Below are 20,701 nucleotides of genomic sequence, written 5' to 3'. Positions count from 1 at the left end.
TAGTATAACAGTAGCAGTGTAGTATAACAGTAGCAGTGTAGTATAACAGTAGCAGTGTAGTATAACAGTAGCAGCAACAGTCACATTAAGCTACAGAGGAGTAATGTCTGTACTAGCACTTGTTTATAACTCCGTAGTTCCCATAGCACTTGTTATTAGCAATTTATTTGTTATGCATTTGTCTTGTTGTTATAGCTGTTACCATTATAATTATGTAAATAAGATCGATATTTATGTATTATTTACAGGTGTACAAATATAATGTTACTGATGCCTATTTTAATCGATGTGCCTATTTTTTACTATATAACTTAAAGAGTTAACTTTCTACATTTCTAAATCTACGCATGAGTATTATTTCATCAGCACAGTATTATTTTATTAGCACTAAAAGTGATTTTAGTGATAAATTAGGATTTTTAGTAAATCAACTAGTTCCAGATGAAAAGCGAATAAATAGTGTAAAAATACTCAGATGTTTGCTGGAGATTATTTAAACTGACTAAAATATAAACAGTGGAGCTGATTATGCCTTTATCATCTAAAATGCAGTTCTGCACTTTTGTTATGGTTAGACATTGCGCTTTTGTGCCATGGTCTTTCCATTTTCCCCTCTACAAGTGAAATCCAGTTTGAAAACTTCACAGTAATCCTGGGTATTAAATGTTAGTGATGTGTTCTTGAAAGTGGTGTGTTCGCTAATTATTTTCTCTAACACGAGAATTCTTACATCAACTTTCATAATATAAATGAAGATACATTCCTTTTGAATTTTTTGACACGATATGTAATATAACCTTTCTTATGAATGAAAATAAACAGTTTTAAGCACATACATTAATTAACATATGATATACTATGATAATATATATACAAAAGACATGGCTTTAACTCACTTTTGTTATAAGTAACTATGAAACCTATACCTAATGGTTCTGACTAAGAGGTTCTACTCAATAAAGCTTTTAGAGCAGATTAGCAAATAAACAAATAAACCAATCTGGTACTTTAGAACATTGTGCGTACCTGCTTGTTACAATATAAAAGGTAGATGACAGGATGAGGTCAATTACACCATGTATAATTTTGACGTAAGAAAGATATCCTATTTTACATATGCTAAGAGGGCTCAAACAACCATTTTATTATGATAGTGTCTAGATGTGCCTATGATTTGACTTACAATTTGTTATGCATGGTGGTGTTACACAGAATAAATCTATAAAATCACGAAATAAATGTTTCTTTTGACTACGATTGGACAGTGTATGCAGAATCCAAGCACTTTCCAAAGTGATTATCAATTCATTACTACGCAGTGAAAGCGTTACAAACAAGAACGCATGCATGCCTACGTCATCCCACAGTGAAACCAGTTCGTAGTAAAACGGCTTATATGGTGCTGTTAGACGACCCCCTGCTGTGAGGGCATGTCAGATGATTCCGTCTCACTCACACGGACCCACGATGAGTCGGTCACAGTAGCTGGGTTCTCTGGCCCTATGAAGGTGATTGCGCTTGGTCGGTTGCCAGGTGTGAGGTACCTGCAACAGATCGGATAGCTACCATGAGCCGACGGCAATGTGCAACATGAGTGAAGGCAAACTTTGCATTCACATGAATAATGGGTTTCAATATCACACGTTATGTAATAATTGAAGTATGTTTGATGTATTTTGATATGATTGTTAATATGCTGATAATATAATAGTGTTTGTTTTTGGAAATAGTTATTAGCAATAAAGTGAGGAAGTGTGGTAAATGAAGTACACAAAGACTAACAACACATTGCTGGTTGGTTAAGGGAAATTTATGGTAAAGGTATTGAGACCGATAAGATGTGCACGTCCACTACAACAGAAAATAGACCTTTGTATCAGTGGAAGACCGATCAAATCTCATGACTTAGCAAGCTGAAAAATATAAATGTACTGACACTCAATTTATTGCAGTGTTTCATACAGCATGAACTGACCTGTGTGCTGCTTGTATAATGTCATTTTTCTGAACATCAAAAAACTGTTCGCGATGCACTTGCTTAGCTTCGTCAGTTAGTGCCTGCAGAAACAGGTCTACACCTTTCTCACCAGGCGATATGGGCCCGTCAACCTACCAAACACAAGTAATAAGATAAAGTGATTTATTTGAAATATGGCGGAGATACGAAATCCTAGCTACTAGTGACGAATTTATATTCCTGTCAGATAATAAGCTAAGCACTTGAAAATCTATAATAACCAAGTCCTGTGATTTATACATTAATTTGTATTAACAACCAAGCAAAATTTCAGTGCAATAAAATATAGATGGAAATAAGTTACTAAGCAATGCCAATAACTCAAAATATCCATGCTGTCAAATAAAATGATAAAGTCAGCTTTTACAGCTTTTAGCCATGTATATCTTTGGAGAACTTAGATTATCAACAACTGTATTAGCAAATTTGTTTCGCACCCCTTGAAAGACGAAGAGCTTTGCTTCATTGACATCACTGTCAGAGAATTGCCCACTCCTGGCCCAATCTGCAGACTTGTCAAACTGTTCTAATGTCTGCATGACGTGTGGGTCTCTGTATGAGTAGTAGGTGAGAAGTCCACCTCCCATATTTGCCCCTCCACCATAGGCTCCCCCTTTCTCCCTGTGAACAGGCACAGAACTAATATTACCTACCATACGGAGAAAATTGTCAGTGCACCTGTGGCAAATCAAAGTCAATGAAACAGATGACCTGAGCATTATGCACAAACATTTTACACTTCAGAATTTGGCTATGTCTGTCTAAACACTATTTGTATACACTATAATCATATGATTCCCATGACTATTAGAAACACCACATAATAATTTACAATTCTAGCACCATTGTGGGGGTGTTTACAGTTGTACCTGATTTCCTTGTGTAGGTACTTCCACTTCAGCAGGGTCGCAAGTACAGATAGAACAGCAGAGTCAGGATGTGTGTAGGGCACTGTCTCCAAACACTTGCTAACGTAATTCACAGGGAAGGGTAGCTCAACATGAGTCTTCTCGCAAGTCGCTGTGAAGTCGCTCTTCTAAGGATGCACACATTAGTTACTTGCTTACAGATATTAGAGCAAATATATTTACATACATCATTATTTAATCAAATATTTAATCCATCTGAGTAAGCTTCTAATTTTTTATGAATATTTTTATAGCTACCTCAAATCCGTAATGACACGTTAATGACATTCAGTATTGTTGCCAATTCACGAAGCGACATTCACATGTCGCTACCAAACAACAGATCATGGTAAAGATCGCACAGACAACTTCAGTAATTCTGGATGTAACATACAGTATACACAAGGTTACAAACATAATAACGTGTCAAACTCATATACACTGAACAAGAAACCAGGTTGAGTGGAAGGTAGCTTTACCTGGATTAGAATTCGTCCAGCACCCCGAGAGCTGCCAGACAGAGATGCGAGGAATGTCTCCAAGTGATTGACACTCTTCTGTGCATGTTCTGGGCTTGCATTAATGGAACATCTGAGGATGAATAATGAACGTGTTGCATAAACCCTGCACTCTAAAAAGTGGTGAATATACTCCATAATCATGTAAATCTCTGTGTAGGCAGATACAAGTAAAAAGAAATTCCTATAGTTGATGGCAATAAAATGCTTATAACATTTCAAATTTTCTATGAACACATTCAGAATTTACTGAAGTCTTTCAGCCAATTAATTATTGACTGAAGCATGGGTTCAAACTGCATAGTACCGGATGCTATTCTTGTTGAGTAGTTGCTTGGCAATGAGAGCAAGTTTCTCCAGGACAGGTGAGACATCCTGCATCTCGGCAATTTGCTTCATATGCCTCACCTGATAATATGACACGTTTCAATGATCTTGTCCTCTATCAGGAGTTATCCTGTGTTAACTTATCAAACACCCAACATGATGATGCACAGGGAAATAATCACACTTGGTGGTCAATCTCACCTGTGCATTCCAGGTTACGATTGCTTATATTTATGAGAAGTCCTATTAATTGAGTAATTATGCTAATCTCGTTTACACATTATTGTAAGCATATGAGCAAGTACAAAAGAAATTATAGATGATTAAACCAACCATTGAATGCCGCCTTTACCATAACCCTCATTACTTTACCTTTGATATTTTATTTTATCTTAAAGTCCAGTCGTCCCACACCAACCACAGGGCTTACGTTCTCAAAAGGGCCGGTTAGTAAAAATGCAGTTGGCAGGGACAGGGCCTTAATATAAAAAGGCAGAACTGTGTTCCACAAATGCTGTCACGTAATCTACTCAGTAACAATATAATATAGAATTTGGAAGTAGTATTCCTTTTAATATTTAAGTTTACAATGAAAAATATCATGATATGGCTGGAGAGTGACGACGCTGGTAAATACTTAAATGCTAGAGTTTAGTAGCTGACAACCACAACTGTAAATTGGGAAAGGAGGAAAGAAAACGGTAGTGGTGGAAGGCTGAAGCAGCAACGATTGCACGATTTGCAAGGGACATACGATTTCCACCCCGTTTCTCAGTGTTCAATGATCTATGGGCAAGTATACATACCTGAGAAATTCCACCAAGCCTCTCCTTCATATGAGCCGCAGGCGTTAAGAAGCTGCTGGCATGCGTCATGGCATAGCTGTGGCCGCTCTGTGCCACGCTCATTGCCAGCTCATTGGCAGCCATTTTTACTAGAGTTGAAAGCCGATCTATGGCTGTCAATTTCACCCTTGGTGATCACAAACAAAAAGACATGTAGAATTAGATATTAATCATTGGTATCACAGGCACGCACTTTACAAGCAAGAGCTTGCCCCTATATTCAAAACCTTATTGGTTACCAAAAAAGCCGCTTTTTATATTTGAGCGCATACCTGATCCATACATTCATATATTACCCAGTAATGTAAAGCAATAGATGTTGAAGAATGAAATAAATATGATTAAGCAAAATGGACACAATTTAAAACATGAAAAACTGCATGATCAAATTGTTTGTATCACCGATAAGAAAAGTACATAAATTACCACCAATGTCACTAACCCATTAAAGATTTCCGACCAAATGGAAAACATATCACTTGTGTTTCTGTCAAGGCAGTATGAGGAGAATAGGATGCCCTAAAATGTGGAAGAAAATCTGATTGAACGTACTCTAGTTACATTAATTTTGTATAAAAATATGCACATTGATACAATAGCATGGCACAGTAAGATGTAGCATTATAAACACCCTTTCACTTCATTAATCAATTGTAATGGTATACAGTTCTGGCAATGTACATGGACATGATCAATAATATCAACAGCACCTGTAATGTATGTTTCATGTTATACATATATATGATAGCAGCATGAAACACAATATTATTAATACTACTAACTATTATTCACCAATTATAATACTAATTATAATAACAAAACTGCAATATAGAACACAATATAAATACTCACCTGCTCATAGCTAAGAGGGTCAGTGTGACTGTTCGTTACAAGGCTGGCCGCAGACATCCCACCAGTTTTCAGTTGTATCTCCTGGCTCAACTCCCGGAAATCCATCTGACCCGCTCCCATTCTTGAATTAAAGACAACGATTTTACTATTGGTGCACACAATACAAAAATCAACAATTAGCATAAATGTGCTAGTTAGTAAAGTGCTGATATGCAGAAAACATGATCAGCTTTTGCATTTTCTCATAGAATATGACCTACTGAGCCAGAACATTGCAGAATATTGGCAAATATGGCAACAGTGCTGTATCAAGATTGCTAGCATCGGCAACTGCTTTGAAGTACGTCACTCCATTAGTGGGCTGCTCACATAGCTGTACTGGTACATTTACTGCAACAAATAATGCATAGCATAAATGTCTTACATATAATAAATTTGTAACGCCAACAATTATTCATCAGATATAAATATCATAGCTAATGTGCCAAACTGCATGTTACCATGACCATGAGAATATTACATGTATTTTTTCTTCCTCATTTCTGGTTAGTAGAATTTTAAGAATGTTAGAATGTTATGAAGAAAATTAAGTGCGATTTGCCAACTTGCAGCTTTGCATCACTGTGTACATAGGTATAACCACATCCATTGAGATCTATTGATTAATACACACATGGCGTGCTATGTGAGACTTGTATAAACTCTCCTCTCTTCTCGATGTCGGAAATCCTTAGTGTTGGCAGACAAGAAAGGTCTTCAGGCTCATTCTGCTTCTCTGCTAACTCCAGGCCTGTGCATAAATGAGAAAAGACTTCTAGTTTAAAAAAATCAGGAACCTCCACCCACACTAATTAAATCAACTCACCACCATACTATTAACATAACAAGTGCCGCAGTGCGACAGGGCTCATCTGGTGTCTGGTGTGCTGCTGATAAATTCATTTGTGCATAGCAAGACGTCTTATACATAAGTCTTCTTTAGTCTTGTTTGACTTTCGTAGCCAATTCGAAGAAATATCAGCTACACTTTCGCACCCACCTAATCTCTATGGGCTAATTATAATAACAAGAACAATAATAACAATTCAAATACAAGTTAATGAATGACATTGACGTTGACATAAAAGATTTCAACATATGAGCATGGATCTCCAAGTTTAATTAGAGGGGGCGGGGGGTCCTTCTCTCCCACCTCCCTCCCCACTGCATCCCACCTCCCTCCCTCCTGCCTCTCACCTCTCTCCCCCTGCCTCCCACTTCACTCCTCTTGCCTCTCACTTCCACCCCCTTACCTCCCATCTCCCTCCCCTTGCCTCCCACCTCCCATCCCCTTGCACACCATCTCGCACGACCTAATTGTACCCCGTTTCCTGCTCGCATACACACCGTATCACCGTTTTCCTGTCCCCGTCTCAATTTACTACGCTCTCTCTCTCTCTTTATCTTAGACTTTCTCTCTCTCTTAATTATATAAAAAAATGTAAAAACCCAGCGATGATGCCTTTTACTGCCCCCTCAATAATACTTCGTTCCTATGCCCCTGAGTGTAACAGCCATAGAAATAATAATATATAGTGTCTCTAATATTTATATGGTAACAGCTTATGTTTGCATAACTGGTAAATGGATACGCACGGCCATAGCTACATGATACATGTTAAGATTCAAGATGAAAAGTAAATATATATTATATGGTACTAGATATTATTTATTCGTTTAACAAAGTTACATGAGAATAAAATCTAATTTAAACTAGGACTATAGTTGCCGCGAGATGGCGCGTGCAAGTGTAATCAATAATCAAAGATGGCATCGCCCTTCTTGAGATACCCTAACTAGCTCCCTGGGGAGTTGCTGAAATCCTACAGGCTAAAATCCAAGTAAGTATATTCAGGCAGGCGATAATCACATGTGCACTGCAGGTTGGCAGGCAACAATTATGATTAGAATAGTGCCAGCCATGGGCTGCCCCGTGTTTTTGCCTACCCACGCGAGCATTCACTGATTCAGCCTTCAGGGTGCTATAGACAGACTGCTTTAGAAAATAATATGATTTAAGGAGCATTGTTGACCTTGTTCAACAAACATTTGCCTTTGCAATTAAACTGTGCAACTGTAGCCTCACATTCACACAGGTATGGGCTCTAATAATAGCAAAAGCAGTTCAGTCCTTTGTTAACACTCAACAAATCAATATTTAACCCTCCTCTTGAGGGTCAAAAGGTTATCCGACACTTACTCTTCGCATGTCAGCAGAAAATACATTTCATGGTCCTTTCAATAAAGCCATAAAGATGGTAGGTCACCGCTGAAACAAAAAAGTTTTCCAATCGCTCCGTCAGACCATGTCCTCAGAAAATGTCTAAAATCTGCCCTGTGCCCCATTGACCTTTGACCTGTGACCTCCAATTTCGCCACAGTGATGGCTTTTCCTACCATGATGCTATACACCGACTATCATGAGCATAGGTCGAGCCGTTTAGATTTGTGCCGCAATTCTGCATTTCCTCCCTATACCTCAAGTTAAGGAGGGAATGTTCCCCCTTCTTTTACACCTCTTGACCTTTGACCCCCAGCTTCAAAATCCCAACTCGTTTTAGGATTACCCCCCCACGTCCCGAATATCGTGACCGTACGTCGAGCCGTTTAGATTTGTGCCCAACTGTTGACGGACGCACGCACGGCCGGACGGATGCATGCTCATGCGATTCTACAAGCTGCATCTCACTATGTCAGATGAGCTAAAACATTACATTCTAGCTAATATACAATGAACTCACATTATGACAATTAATGACATACCTTTATTATATATTTTTTGTTTTTCATCATCTGTGAGTATGGAAACCATTTGCTGAAGTTTTTCATCTTCTTTCTTCTCCACCTCTAACTTGTATTTTTCTTTAGGAACCATGATCAAATTCAATTTGTGCGTGTTTTCCTGGGGACCAATTAAAGTTACCTAAATGAAGCTGCATCCATAGATAAAAATCTGAGATACTAAGAATAGCCTATACAGATGACAAAAATGTTGTTCGTTTGACAAAGGCTGCGTGATTTTCCCCAAATAGCTCTGCATTAATGAATAATATTTGAATAATCATTAAAATTGCACAGATTTCTCTACCTTGAAGTATTGCTTGACTTTGTTTTGTAAGAACTTTGGATCTTCCTTGACATGCTGCTTAAATTTTTCCACGTTTTTGGTGACCTTAAGTGCATCAAGCGCACTGCCATCATGATTCCACACTGCTGCAATGCTCTATCAATGAAAGACAACATGCTGAGATATGTGCGTAATGATCTGGATTTGCAATCAACATAAAAATGCACATGAATACATCAAACACAGTCGTAGTTGGCTTGCACAACAAGTGACCAGCATAGGATTGATCATAAGTTTATAACCACTATTTAATGAAATTCAGTTATCATTCAGGTGCATAATTAACATTTTTAATAGTAAGGGCAAAAAATTTAGATTCTGATAATAAAAATCATGAAGTAAATTAATTATTCATAATTAGGGATGTATTGGAAGTAATTATCACACTGTATATGTTTTACCACTGCAAGGCCCAGACCAAAGTTGGATGTTTGATGACGCAGTGATAGCTCAATGTTGTGCAAAAGTGCGTCTATTCTCTCCTGTGGAAAACCCTCCCTGTAATTAACACAAAACATGGTTTCTCAATTCTAAATGTTAAGTTGGAAAATGATGACCAGGAAGCTAATCCATTAATATGAATAACTAGCTAATTTATGAATGTCTATGATGGAAGTTACTCGCTAAACAGACTATTCAACTTTGCCAAAGCTAAAAGGCAGGCAGAAATGTAAACTGCCCCCATGCAGTAATATGATTATTATTAGAATATAATATCCCCATAAAGTATATGCTAATCCTGGATCAATGAAGCTTACTCGATGACTTTGTCAAAGGTCTCTCTTATGATGTCTTCCACTATTGGCACATCATCCTCTGCTATTCCTTGCAAACCAATAGAGAATGCACCTTCCTTTAAATCTCCACTATATCTGTTGATAAACAGAAACACATGCCCCAGTTATAAATTTACATAAATGTATGTTTCGTGTATGTGACCTGACATCAACAGATACAAATATATAAACTGAAAACATTGAAAAATGAAATTTGGTAAGAAAACGTTAAAAACACCCTTTACCTCAGTTCACTACTGTACACCTGAAGTTCCATTCATAAACACGTAAATAGAAAAGTGATTATTCTCACCCTTAATTTAATTACCACTTTACCGCAGGGAGTGCAATTCAATCAATCAAATGTAGTCTCGACTTGAAACACTTATAAGCAAAAGATGAGGTACCCTGTACTTGGTGAGAAGTCGGCACCGATGCCTGGCTCTATCAGTGACTGGTAGAAAGGTGAAGTTGGCCCACTTGTGAGAAGACTGCCTATGATGCTCAATGTACAGTCTTCAAATGTATCAGTGATACTGCAAATTCACCAATAGAAAACCTAGTACCTTTTATGGTACATAGCATTATAAATTAAGACTATATGATTACATAAATTAATATCATCCTATATAATATGCATGGCAATGTTGTTGGACATGTATTGTAGCTCAGGATCACAACAAAACAATGCCAAGTCACCTAAAATGCTTTACCCTGAAAGTAGGTAGCTAACAGATACTGTTGTCTGCCTGTCCGGGTTTGGTGCCATGTTATCAGGTGCGCAGTTAACCGTCACTGTCCTCTATGAAAGATCATAACCATCACACAATCAGTCATGTTATATCATTAATTATTGTCCAATACACCAGATCCATTGTATCTCTACTGCACTCAATGGATAGAAAGGATAGTGCAATATTACCTCAAGCACTTCTACTAATATTATTGTGGTACATTAATATGTGACAAGTACATTTCGTATATTTAACTATAAATTCTATAACAAAATCGACAAGAATGTTATAACAACAACAGTAAGGAAAGAACTCGTAGAAGTAACTCATAGTATCCAATCAGGTAAATAAATAAAAATAAATAAATAAATAAATACATATATATATATATATATATATATAACCTCCAAGTTGGAGTAAGGGCAGAGCACGAAGCTGTATCAATAGTGTACCATGCAACTTAGTGATAAACCTACAGGCTTGCTCCATCGCTGTTGATCAGGAACACTGGTGTCTGTGTTGACCCTGCTAAATCGACTCAGGACTAGTGAGTCAATCAACTCCAGATGCCTCTCCAGTGGCAGGTTGCCGTAAGTGTAGAACCTGTATGACAGAGAAGCTCCAAAGTTTCACTGGGTTTCCCATAGATTTTCCTCATTTACTTTGTCATACTCTATATTCGCTCTTCTATAAACAATGTTTCTACATTCCTGGTGACATGGTTGCATAAATAGAATGTAGCTAAATGCACATAATTAAAGACATGTAACAAACCTTGCATTGCTAGGATGGTAGTGGGCTGCATGAAATTGCCGCAGTTTTTCCCATGTGAGATCAGGAATGGACAGTGGTTGGCCTCCACTGACATGTGAGTACGTGTGACTAGGATAAAGACTGTTTTGTAGGTGCTGTGCATACACTTGTTCTGGACTTGCCTAATAATTAGAAATAATTCGATTAAAAGAAATGTCATTCAATCCAAACGAATTTCATGTACTTACTAATCCTTACTAATGTGTCACTAGTTATAAATAGCATATATTAAGAAAAACAAAAGATAAGCATAATGTTAATTAGGATATCCAAGGTTCCATGCTTACAAATGCTCCTTTCATCTCATTGAAGACAACTCCTTTAAAAACTATAGGTGAGCCATGGTCATTCACAACTTGATGCTCCAGTCTCCACCCTTCTTGCCTGCATTCAAATCAAATCATTCAAACATTTGCTTAAAGGGAGAGTTTACTCTAGGTTCTAGGGTTATTTTCAGCTAATTTAGGTTATAATTATGCTACATAAAAAGTTTCATGGTTCAATCACCATTAGAAATATTATTAAAAAATGTTTTAAAACTAACGACTACAGTTTGATTACAACGACGGTGGCGCCACTCAAAGTGCACGATCTGATAAGTTGCACAAAACCACTTTCCAGCCAAGGGCTACAGACGAGGGTGTTTCTTATTTATTCATTTAAAAACAAAAGAATTGTAATATCTTATAAACGACATATAGTTTCAGTTATAATATGGATAAATTTGCCCTAAAATGAATATCGTTCGGTTAAATAGCATTTAGGTATAAATATAATTGCACTTTTGTGATTAGCCCTCGGTCTGTAACCTGCAAAATAAATTGTCAAATACGCAACTTTTTCGGGGTGGCAGCACGGTCGCGGGTGTCATGGCGCCGTTCAAATATCGTAGCGTTGATGTGTAAATAATTATAACAATTAAATTAGGTATCTGGTAATAAATACATGTGGGTATAGACGATTTGTTACACAGTAAGTACAGTTGTATGCAGTAAAATCCTAGAGGCTACTGTCCCTTTAATATGATGTATCTAACTGATATATACATACTGACACGTAGATTTCATATTAATAGTACCATGACCTCAAGTGAACTTACATAAAGTCAAGTTCTCTGAGTTGTGGATAGAAGACTGCATCTAGGTAAACTGACAGCAAATTTTCGAAGTCCTGAGCATTCTGGGTTGAAAATGGGTACATGGTCCAATCACTAGCTAAAAATAATACACTGAATAGTTCAGAATTTCGATACATGTTTTCTGATGATCATTAACTACCTTACATTACTATTTAGAAGCTCACATGCTCTGTATTTTAGGCAAGATATTCTTTTTTGAATTTAACTAGAATAAATGTTAGGTAAATATAAAGTAATAATATAAGATAAAGTACAAAAGTTACCATGCGAGTAAATTTTTACAGACATTAGCAAGATATTTATTTAGGATATACTAGAACCTACCAGTAAATGCATTCATAAATGTTGAAAGAGACCGGGTCAACATTTTAAAGAAGGGATCTCTGCATGGAAACTTTTCAGACCCACATAATGTCGTGTGTTCTAAAATGTGGGGCACACCTGTGCTGTCTAGTGGAGTGGTTCTTAACCCAACACTGTAATACAACAATAAATGCATCAGACACCACCAAAATAGGGTGGATAATATTAGGAGTGTATAATATAGATCTATATTATACACTCCAGATAATATGATATCTTGCAAAAAGATTAATAATAATCAGAAAAGGGAAGACAAACAAACTTATCATTTTATAATTAGACAGACGAGACACTGCAAGAAAATTTGACATCACGTATTTAACATCTAGCATGTTTATAGAGCTTTTTAATATTTATTTAATAAATACAGATGCCAGCTAGATGTTTCATTAACAGCTGGAAGGTCAAGATGACTATTGAGCACAAGTATATAATAACATAATATTATTAAAATTATGTAAAATTATAGTAAAATTATTGTCTCTTCACTGTACTATAAATTATTACTCTCTATGAGGTATCCTGATACTATGGATTCAGATAAACAGTATTGAAGAGTGTGAACCACACAAGAAAATGAAAAGGTTAGATTAGTTTCACCTAAAAACATTGTTACGGTCTTCTCGGGCAATGTGAATGTGCTGTGCAGCTGTTCCCTCGTGCTCTAATTTCACAGCCGTTAAGTACAGTTCTGGAATAGGCTCAACCTGAAATAAGTACACATATCTCATTATCAATGTCACTTATGATTTATTTATTAATTGAATAGATGGTCAACATAGATATCAGTTCTAATCTCATCAATGTACGTTAATTGCCACACTGTTTAAACATAACACAAATATTACAAATACCATGTGAATACGTCTTTGCACGTTATTAATAGCTAATAATATCTATTAGTACGGCTTGAAACTAACCTAGCACCACGGCAAGCAGTTAGCTGTGCACAGGAGGTGAGTATGATCACGTGGGTCTTGGGAAGGGGGGTGGGCTCCCCAGAACAATTTTTATTTTAGACTATCTGAGATGCATTCCAAGTCTTGCTACTTTGGTAATGGGACCTAATTTAAATCAATATTAGGAAGCCTGCTGAAATCTAGTGATGAAATTTACATTTGTGCACACAAATTTTATACTTAAACCAGATGAAAACAGTTGCACAAAAAGTAGCTACGGATTCAAGTATTACCAACACTCGCCAACAAGGATGGTCTGCCAAGACATGCTACTAGCCGCTACAGATATCTAGTAACCTCGGGCAATTCGGCAAGCATTAGTTTCAAGCCCTGCTAGTAATAACTAGGTATAGGTATCATTAGCTCTTGACGTTATTTTAAACAAATGCATAAAAACACACAGAAATACAATACCTTCTCTACTCGATAACCATGAATACACTGTCCTGCTTCATACTTTTTTGCAGTTTGAACCGCACGAGAGCAAAAATGCCTATTGGCCCTGAAAGGAAATAATTTCAGTTAAATATAATTTTCATACTGCATTTCCATTTCATCCGGCATGGAATGAAGATCAAACCCAACCCCCAATTTCCATATTATATGAATTGTTGGATTATCCAACCAACTATAGGCCTTGGTTAGGTGGAATAATCCCGACTCAACTGTATTATATAATATTTCATTGGCATTATTTACTTGATTTTCTATTAAATGATCAATGTGCCATGAAACACCAATATATTTTATGCCTAGGCTACGGCCCAACAGGTGGAAATGGTCCAATGGCCATATAGTTATCCAATGCATTCTGGTTTTGTAGTGTTTAAAGTCTCACACGGTTTAATCACTTTCTTCAACAATGACTGTAATTTTGAAAAACTAAATTATTAAAAATAGTAGGATGATGTTTTCATGTGGGGAAGTATATTTAATTTGTAAACAGTCAGAAATATAATTTTATCGGCTTCAAAATTGCCAAGTGGAGAATAGTTATCTTTCCAACATTCATTTCCATTGACAAACGATATGGTTTTATTTACTGCCCTGACTCGAATTTGATCAAATTTCAGTTTTTCACATAGAATGGTTATTTGAAGGTATGACAAAATGCATAAAGTAAAAATGGTTTTAAACTAAATCAAAAGCACTGAGCCAACCTAATGTTACCCAAACTGAGACATCAAGAAGCACAATGACACCAAAATCATTTAAAAATTCCAATTGGAGACTGGCAATATTTGTAATCACCATTTCTGTTTACCAATATGGTTTATGATTGGCCCTAAGTTTTGTCAAAAATCAGGTTCTGAAACTACAACGCCACTTAAATAAATCGCAAAATGTGTGCTGTCACAATGGCATATTATTAATATATATAGTTTTTAGGTTTTAGGTTATAATAATTTAAGATACACAGTACTATGTTTGCGTACAGACGACTTAACAGATATAGTAACTAAACAATTGGAGGAATAAGGTCCATGTAGCAAACACTACACACCACTAATTAAGCAGTTATAAGCAGAGTATGCCTATATAGTATTACTAGCTGGGCTACCCGGCGATGCCCGGGATAAAGGAGAAAAGAGCTAGAATTTAGTCTGCCATCACGGCTGTACATCCATCCCTCTCCCTCCCTTTCCCTTTTTCCCCCTCTCCCTCCCCCCTCCCTTTTTCTCTTTTTTCCCCTTATTTTCCCCTTATTACATACATAAATCTACTGCATAAATGGGGAAATCTGTCCAAACTCGTTCGAAAATGTACCGCTCATTCGCAGGGGGCGCCACCGTCCAATGAGATTTTATGCATTGGATTGAATTAATTATATTTCTTGTATGCCCCTCTCGGGTCATGGAAGAAAGACATAATTACATAATAAACATAGGAATCATATGAGAACATGAGAATTTGATAACATTTGACAACGAATTAAAGAAATGGTAAGATTTAATAAATAACTATAGCACCCGGTGTGACATGACACAATAGATAGTTAAGGTACATATACCCTCGTTTTTTGTGTTTTTGTTTTTTTTGCATATTTTGTTGGCTTAATTTGCAAATTTTTTTGGCTTAAAATGGTCGTCGCGTCATGCTGATTCAGAATATATATGGTGTTGGGGGAGACCTCATACGGGACTTGAGAAGATAGACGGACAGAGTGACAGACAGATTCCCCCATTTACGTAGTAGATTGGAAACAAGCAAATTCAGTATTTGCTGAATAGAGGTGACAACGATCCATGAGCATTGAGATGAAGCTTGCTTGTTTACCAACTGAAGTATCAGTTAGTAAAGATTCCTAGTGTCTACTTGGTTAATTCAAAGTAGATAAATGAATGAATATCCAGATCGGTATTACGGGAATGTACTGTGCTCACTATAGGCAGAATACTTACAGAAACTTATTGGTTATTACAGTGCAAAAATGCTCCAGAGTTCAACTCGTGCTGCTCATCTAACAACCACTGCCATTGCTATGCTCTGCCCAGCACCGAGGAAACATTTATATTTAAGTTCAGGCCACAATTAAAAAATCTTTGTTTGTCCTCACCCGACCTAGGCTGAAAAGTTTCGGTAGGTAGGTAGGCTTTTTTTTTTAGGTGGGTCTTTTACAAATTCAGCATGGTGTCTACATGCTCGGGTGTGCTTGTGTGGAGATACCTTTTACGTTGAACGTTTGTTTTGCTTGGTACATAAAATTATAATGTATTGCTTACATATTTATAAAATGTAAAGCGATACAATTTGTAAAAAAAATAATGGAAAAGATCAATGAAAATGTTTGAGTCAGCCCCTTTTCGGCGGGTCGGTCGGGTGAGGGCAAACAAACAATACTTTTATTATGGCCCCATCATGAAAAATTTTCCTACAAGCATACTGAAGGCAAGTAAGCCTAATTGCATTGTGTAACATCCTGCACACAGCCTACCTAATCAACTATGCCAGCTGAACTTCCATCTGCACTGAAGTTCCTGCAGAAATGGAACTTCCATCGGAACTTCCATTGGAAGGGCTTTCATTGAAGAGTGAAATAGTTCAGACAAATATATGTGTTAACTGAGTATTTATATTCAATAACTTTACACCTATGCACACATTGAAGAGAGATTTCGTCCTCATTTCTTGCGGCCAACAGCTTAGATTGCATCCCCTAAAATCACATCTGGTGGCATGATGGTGGGAAACTCTCTGTAACTCATGCATAGGTGTACATGAAGTTATTTGATAAAAATGTGTAGTTAATCTATTTTACCCCACTAGGTTTTTCTAACATTAACCCCGTGCCACTTCTTCAGGAAACTGAGTTTGTTGGAGGTCAACAAAATTAGGAGTACTAAATTAGGTAGGTTATGTGCAGGATATAACACACGACCCACTACCTGGCAAGAATAAAGCGTAATTCTTCGTTGAGAAAATCATGCAAGAGTCAGCACACTGCCAGCGCTACATAATATTAATAATATATTTAACGGTGAACTATAGTGTCATACTTGAAGTTGTACCATTGGCATTGCTTTAGTGTCTGCAGAGACTGAAACTAATTATTAAGGCCGTGGCTACGCGACCGGTTCTGGACGAGGAGCCGCTAGGCTACGCGTCCGGACATCCATCTCACACAGTGATCTTGTGACACGTACACGCATGATTGCGCAACGGGATGCTCTGCTGATTGCCGAGTGTGTGTGTGTGTGTGTGCGTGAGAGAGAGAAAGAGAGGGAATGTGTATGTGTGTGTGTATGCATGAGTGAGAGAGAGAGCGAGCTAGAGGTGTGTGTGTGTGTGTGTGTGCACGTGTGTGTGTGTGTATGGTGGTGTGTGTGTGTAAGAGAAAGAGAAGAGAGAGAGAGAGAGAGAGAGAGAGAGAGAGAGAGAGAAGAGAGAGAGAGAGAGACAGACAGAGACAGAGACAGAGACAGAGACAGAGACAGAGACAGGAGACAGAGACAGAGACAGAGACAGAGACAGAGACAGAGAGAAGAGAGAGAGAGAGAGAAGACGAGAGAGAGAGAGAGAGAGAGAGAGAGCTAGAAGTGTGTGGTGTGTGTGTGTGTGGTGTGTGTGTGTTGTGTGTGTGTGTGTGAGAGAGAGAGAGAGAGAGAGCTTGGAGACTGTGAATCTCCCGTGGCTCGGATGACCACTCAAAATGGCGGTGCCTGCGTTATTATCCATGTAATCGTGGGCTACGCAAAAAACTATCCCGATCCAGATCCAGAGCTAGAGGTGTGTGTGTGTGTGAGAGAGAGAAAGAGAAGAGAGAGGAGAGAGAGCTGTGCGCATGTGTGTGTGAAAGAGAGAGAGAGAGCGCGAGAAAGGACGGATGAAAGGATAGACAGCAGCAGTGCATATCTTGTATATTTACGTCAACCAGCAGAGTGTCCTGCTGCGCAATCATGCGTGTACGCACCAGTGTTGTAGTCGAGTCGCGCACCCCCCGAGTCCGAGTCCGAGTCCCGAGTCCGCACCCCCGAGTCCGAGTCCGAGTCCGAGTCCGCGCCACCCGAGTCCGAGTCCACACACCCGAGTCCGAGTCCGAGTCCGAGTCGAGTCCAGTTTGATAAAAAAAGGGGCACAGACCGACAAGGCCACTCACTTCTATGTATGTGTTTGTTCAAAAATGGGGGGGGGGTTTCCTGTCCCCGGATCTGTCACTTGTTGTCATAAATAAGAAAAGTACATAAAACTTGCATAAGTCGACACTTTTGGGACGCACATATTTGTGTCGACTTAGGAAAATAACTACCCGGTATTTCCATCGCGATTAGCATGCGGTTTTTCTTGGTGCGAAAACGCATGCTAGTATAGCCGCGCGCGCACGTCTAGCGGCATTGTGCATTATGCATTGTTTACGCTACGAACATTTCTATTGTATGTAGAATGTAGATTAGTGGCAATCATCCGACTTGGCTTATGAGATTGATCTGGGAAAAAAGCGCAACCGTGCATCGATAGACATTCGAAAGTGTATAGTCAGCCGAAAACACAGAGACAAGAGTCATACGAAACGTGTCAAAGTAACGGATCCATTTCTGTTTTATGCGAATGACGCGGCTTGTTGAACCAAGATAGAGAGTGCTAGTACTTAAGTACCTACCACCTAGTACCTACTACCTTCAAAGTGGTAGAGTCATATAGTAGTACCTACTAGTACTCGCACATAGGTTTCATGACATCATTTCACACCTTTCTGCCTTATAATTCACATTTGTAATACAAAATGCACAATTTTCACAATGTCAGTGCAAGGCAAAACATCGAATCTTTATTACGGGTTCGTGTAAAGTTAAAACAATACCTGTCAGTGTCTAGCCGTTAACCCAGCGTGCAACCCAGGTGCACTGAAAGGTCACATGTCAACGAGCATCTATGACTACTATGATTATGTAGTTGGCCTCGAGCGCGGTCCTCGACCCATTGTCCTCGAGTCCGGAAGGCTCGCAGTCCGAGTCCGAGTCCGAGTCATTGCACTCCGAGGCCGAGACCGAGACCGAGACGCAAGGAAAACGGTCCTCGAGACCGGCCGAGCCAACGGATCACAGCGGTCTCGAGACCTCAACACTGGTACGCACGTCGCAAGATCACTGTGTGAGTGGAGCTAGCCGATGCTGAGCCTGGAGCAGGCGACCGGTTCCAGACGCCGAGTTTTTAAATCGTAAGATGCACACTGAAGGATTGATAAATTATTCGTGCTTTAATACCCTGCCCGCTAAACCCTAATCAGTCACCGATCCTACGCACCATCAGTTACCGTCCTATCCTTCAGTCGCCATCCTACGATTTAAAAACTCGCGTTCCGGATGCGTAACCACTGCGAATTATTAATATTATTGACCATTGTATTGCCATGTTACATGTATAACGTATTGTATATTATCAATGACATACATGTTAATTACTAATACTGTAATACATGATTGATTGTCCTATCCTTCAGTCGCCATCCTACGATTTAAAAACTCGCGTTCCGGACGCGTAACCACTGCGAATTATTAATATTATTGACCATAGTAATAGTATTGCCATGTTACATGTATAACGTATTGTATGTCAATGACATACATGTTAATTACTACTACTGTAATACATGATTGATTTTGTAATTATATCTACTAGTGCTACTACTACTAGTAGTAGTAGTATAGGTATTACTTATTACTTAGCTCTAGTACTATAGGCCCGCGGCGATCGCGTGCCAATGAGGCTATATAGCACATATCTGCCACAGATGTAATCTAAGTCAATGCGTACAACTTGATGTGACCAAAAAATTTAATCCCCAAATACGTTAAATGTACGGTGCGCTTTTTAACACTTATCTATAATCATCCTCTTGATCAATCTCACCTATCTTTTGAACACTTCCACAACTTTACAGCCAGGTAACTTTATGCTGTTATTCCTCAATAGTCTTAGGCACTGAAGAGTCACGCGTGCACACATAAGCAGAGCAACCGCATTTGAAAAATCAAAATAAAAAAAACACAGTAGCTGCTAGACTTTAGGCAATAAACAGCATTAAATCCTGGTGTAAAGTTGTGGAAGCGTTCAAAAAAGATTGGTGAGATGTCCATGTTGACAGATAAGTGTTTAGAAATAAGCCCGCATCATTTTACGTTTGGGGATAAATTTTTGGTCGAGCATCAGTTGGACCATCTTGCTTAGATTACATCTATGGCAGAATGTGCTATAGCCCTGCGGAGACGAATCGCGCACGGCTATAAGTTACTCACGAGCTATACTCAATTACTGATACTAATTTATATAATTACAGAACTTCAGAAGTAACGACTAACGTCAGTAACTGTAGTGTAAGTTGTAACGTCTAACGTAACGACTAAACGAGTCCCTTGCAAGATAATTTTAGCGACAAGTTTCAAGACTTACGAACAGCCTTTACGATACAGACGGCCTAGCATCTTCCAATTTTGAAGTATCATCGACATGTTCATTACTTAAGAATAAAATGACGCAATAATACAATAAAGTTCATCAATAACAAGCCCTAACACATGGGCGCAACCATTGCCATTGCAAATACAGCGCCACCTGGCCGCAATTTGTGAAGATAGAAAAGTGAAAGACTGGAAAAAAACACTGCTCTATATATCTTATATTTTGTTAGAAAGATTATTTGCTAATTTTATTTGTCATTATAAGCATTCGTTTTATTCAAAATGTTACGTGCCAATTTTACATCTCGATCTTGTCCTCAAAAATGTCATATGATATGATTAGTGTTTATAATTTTACAATATTGTCATTGACAATGGGCCATTGTATA

The 20,701-nt window shown here is 38.2% G+C and overlaps 1 protein-coding gene across 1 annotated transcript; it reads right to left on the bottom strand.

Moving 5' to 3' along the window:
* Nucleotides 1-764: 764 nt before the first annotated feature.
* On the bottom strand, nucleotides 765-20,441 carry LOC106806716 (presequence protease, mitochondrial-like). Its single transcript, XM_014808746.1, has 25 exons — nucleotides 20,305-20,441; nucleotides 13,831-13,918; nucleotides 13,058-13,164; nucleotides 12,419-12,570; nucleotides 12,056-12,170; nucleotides 11,244-11,340; nucleotides 10,918-11,078; nucleotides 10,620-10,746; nucleotides 10,123-10,211; nucleotides 9,817-9,945; nucleotides 9,392-9,505; nucleotides 9,035-9,131; nucleotides 8,595-8,729; nucleotides 8,270-8,408; nucleotides 6,141-6,257; nucleotides 5,728-5,857; nucleotides 5,468-5,588; nucleotides 5,058-5,134; nucleotides 4,577-4,742; nucleotides 3,751-3,851; nucleotides 3,405-3,516; nucleotides 2,887-3,053; nucleotides 2,455-2,638; nucleotides 1,976-2,109; nucleotides 765-1,544 (listed from the first exon to the last, which is right to left on the bottom strand). The coding sequence occupies exons 1-25, from the start codon at nucleotides 20,367-20,369 to the stop codon at nucleotides 1,406-1,408; spliced, it is 3,063 nt and encodes a 1,020-aa protein (XP_014664232.1). The 5' UTR covers nucleotides 20,370-20,441; the 3' UTR covers nucleotides 765-1,405.
* Between the last annotated feature and the right edge of the window lie 260 nt (nucleotides 20,442-20,701).

Source organism: Priapulus caudatus, unplaced genomic scaffold, assembly GCF_000485595.1.
Source record: "Priapulus caudatus unplaced genomic scaffold, Priapulus_caudatus-5.0.1 Scaffold175, whole genome shotgun sequence".
NCBI lineage: Eukaryota > Metazoa > Priapulida > Priapulimorpha > Priapulimorphida > Priapulidae > Priapulus > Priapulus caudatus.
The sequence above is the reverse complement of the archived record's forward strand: the minus strand, read 5'-3'. Positions and strand labels throughout refer to the sequence as shown.

What these genes read in the sequence shown, in the direction of transcription:
- LOC106806716 (XM_014808746.1), bottom strand. Translation starts at nt 20,369, where the DNA reads ATGAACATGTCGATGATACTTCAAAATTGGAAGATGCTAGGCCGTCTG. An exon ending in GACTTCTCACCAAGTACAGG is followed by an intron (nt 9,506 to 9,816) that starts GTACCTCATCTT and finishes GTTTATCAACAG; the next exon opens with ATATAGTGGAGATTTAAAGG. An exon ending in ACCCTCTTAGCTATGAGCAG is followed by an intron (nt 5,135 to 5,467) that starts GTGAGTATTTAT and finishes TCCACATTTTAG; the next exon opens with GGCATCCTATTCTCCTCATA.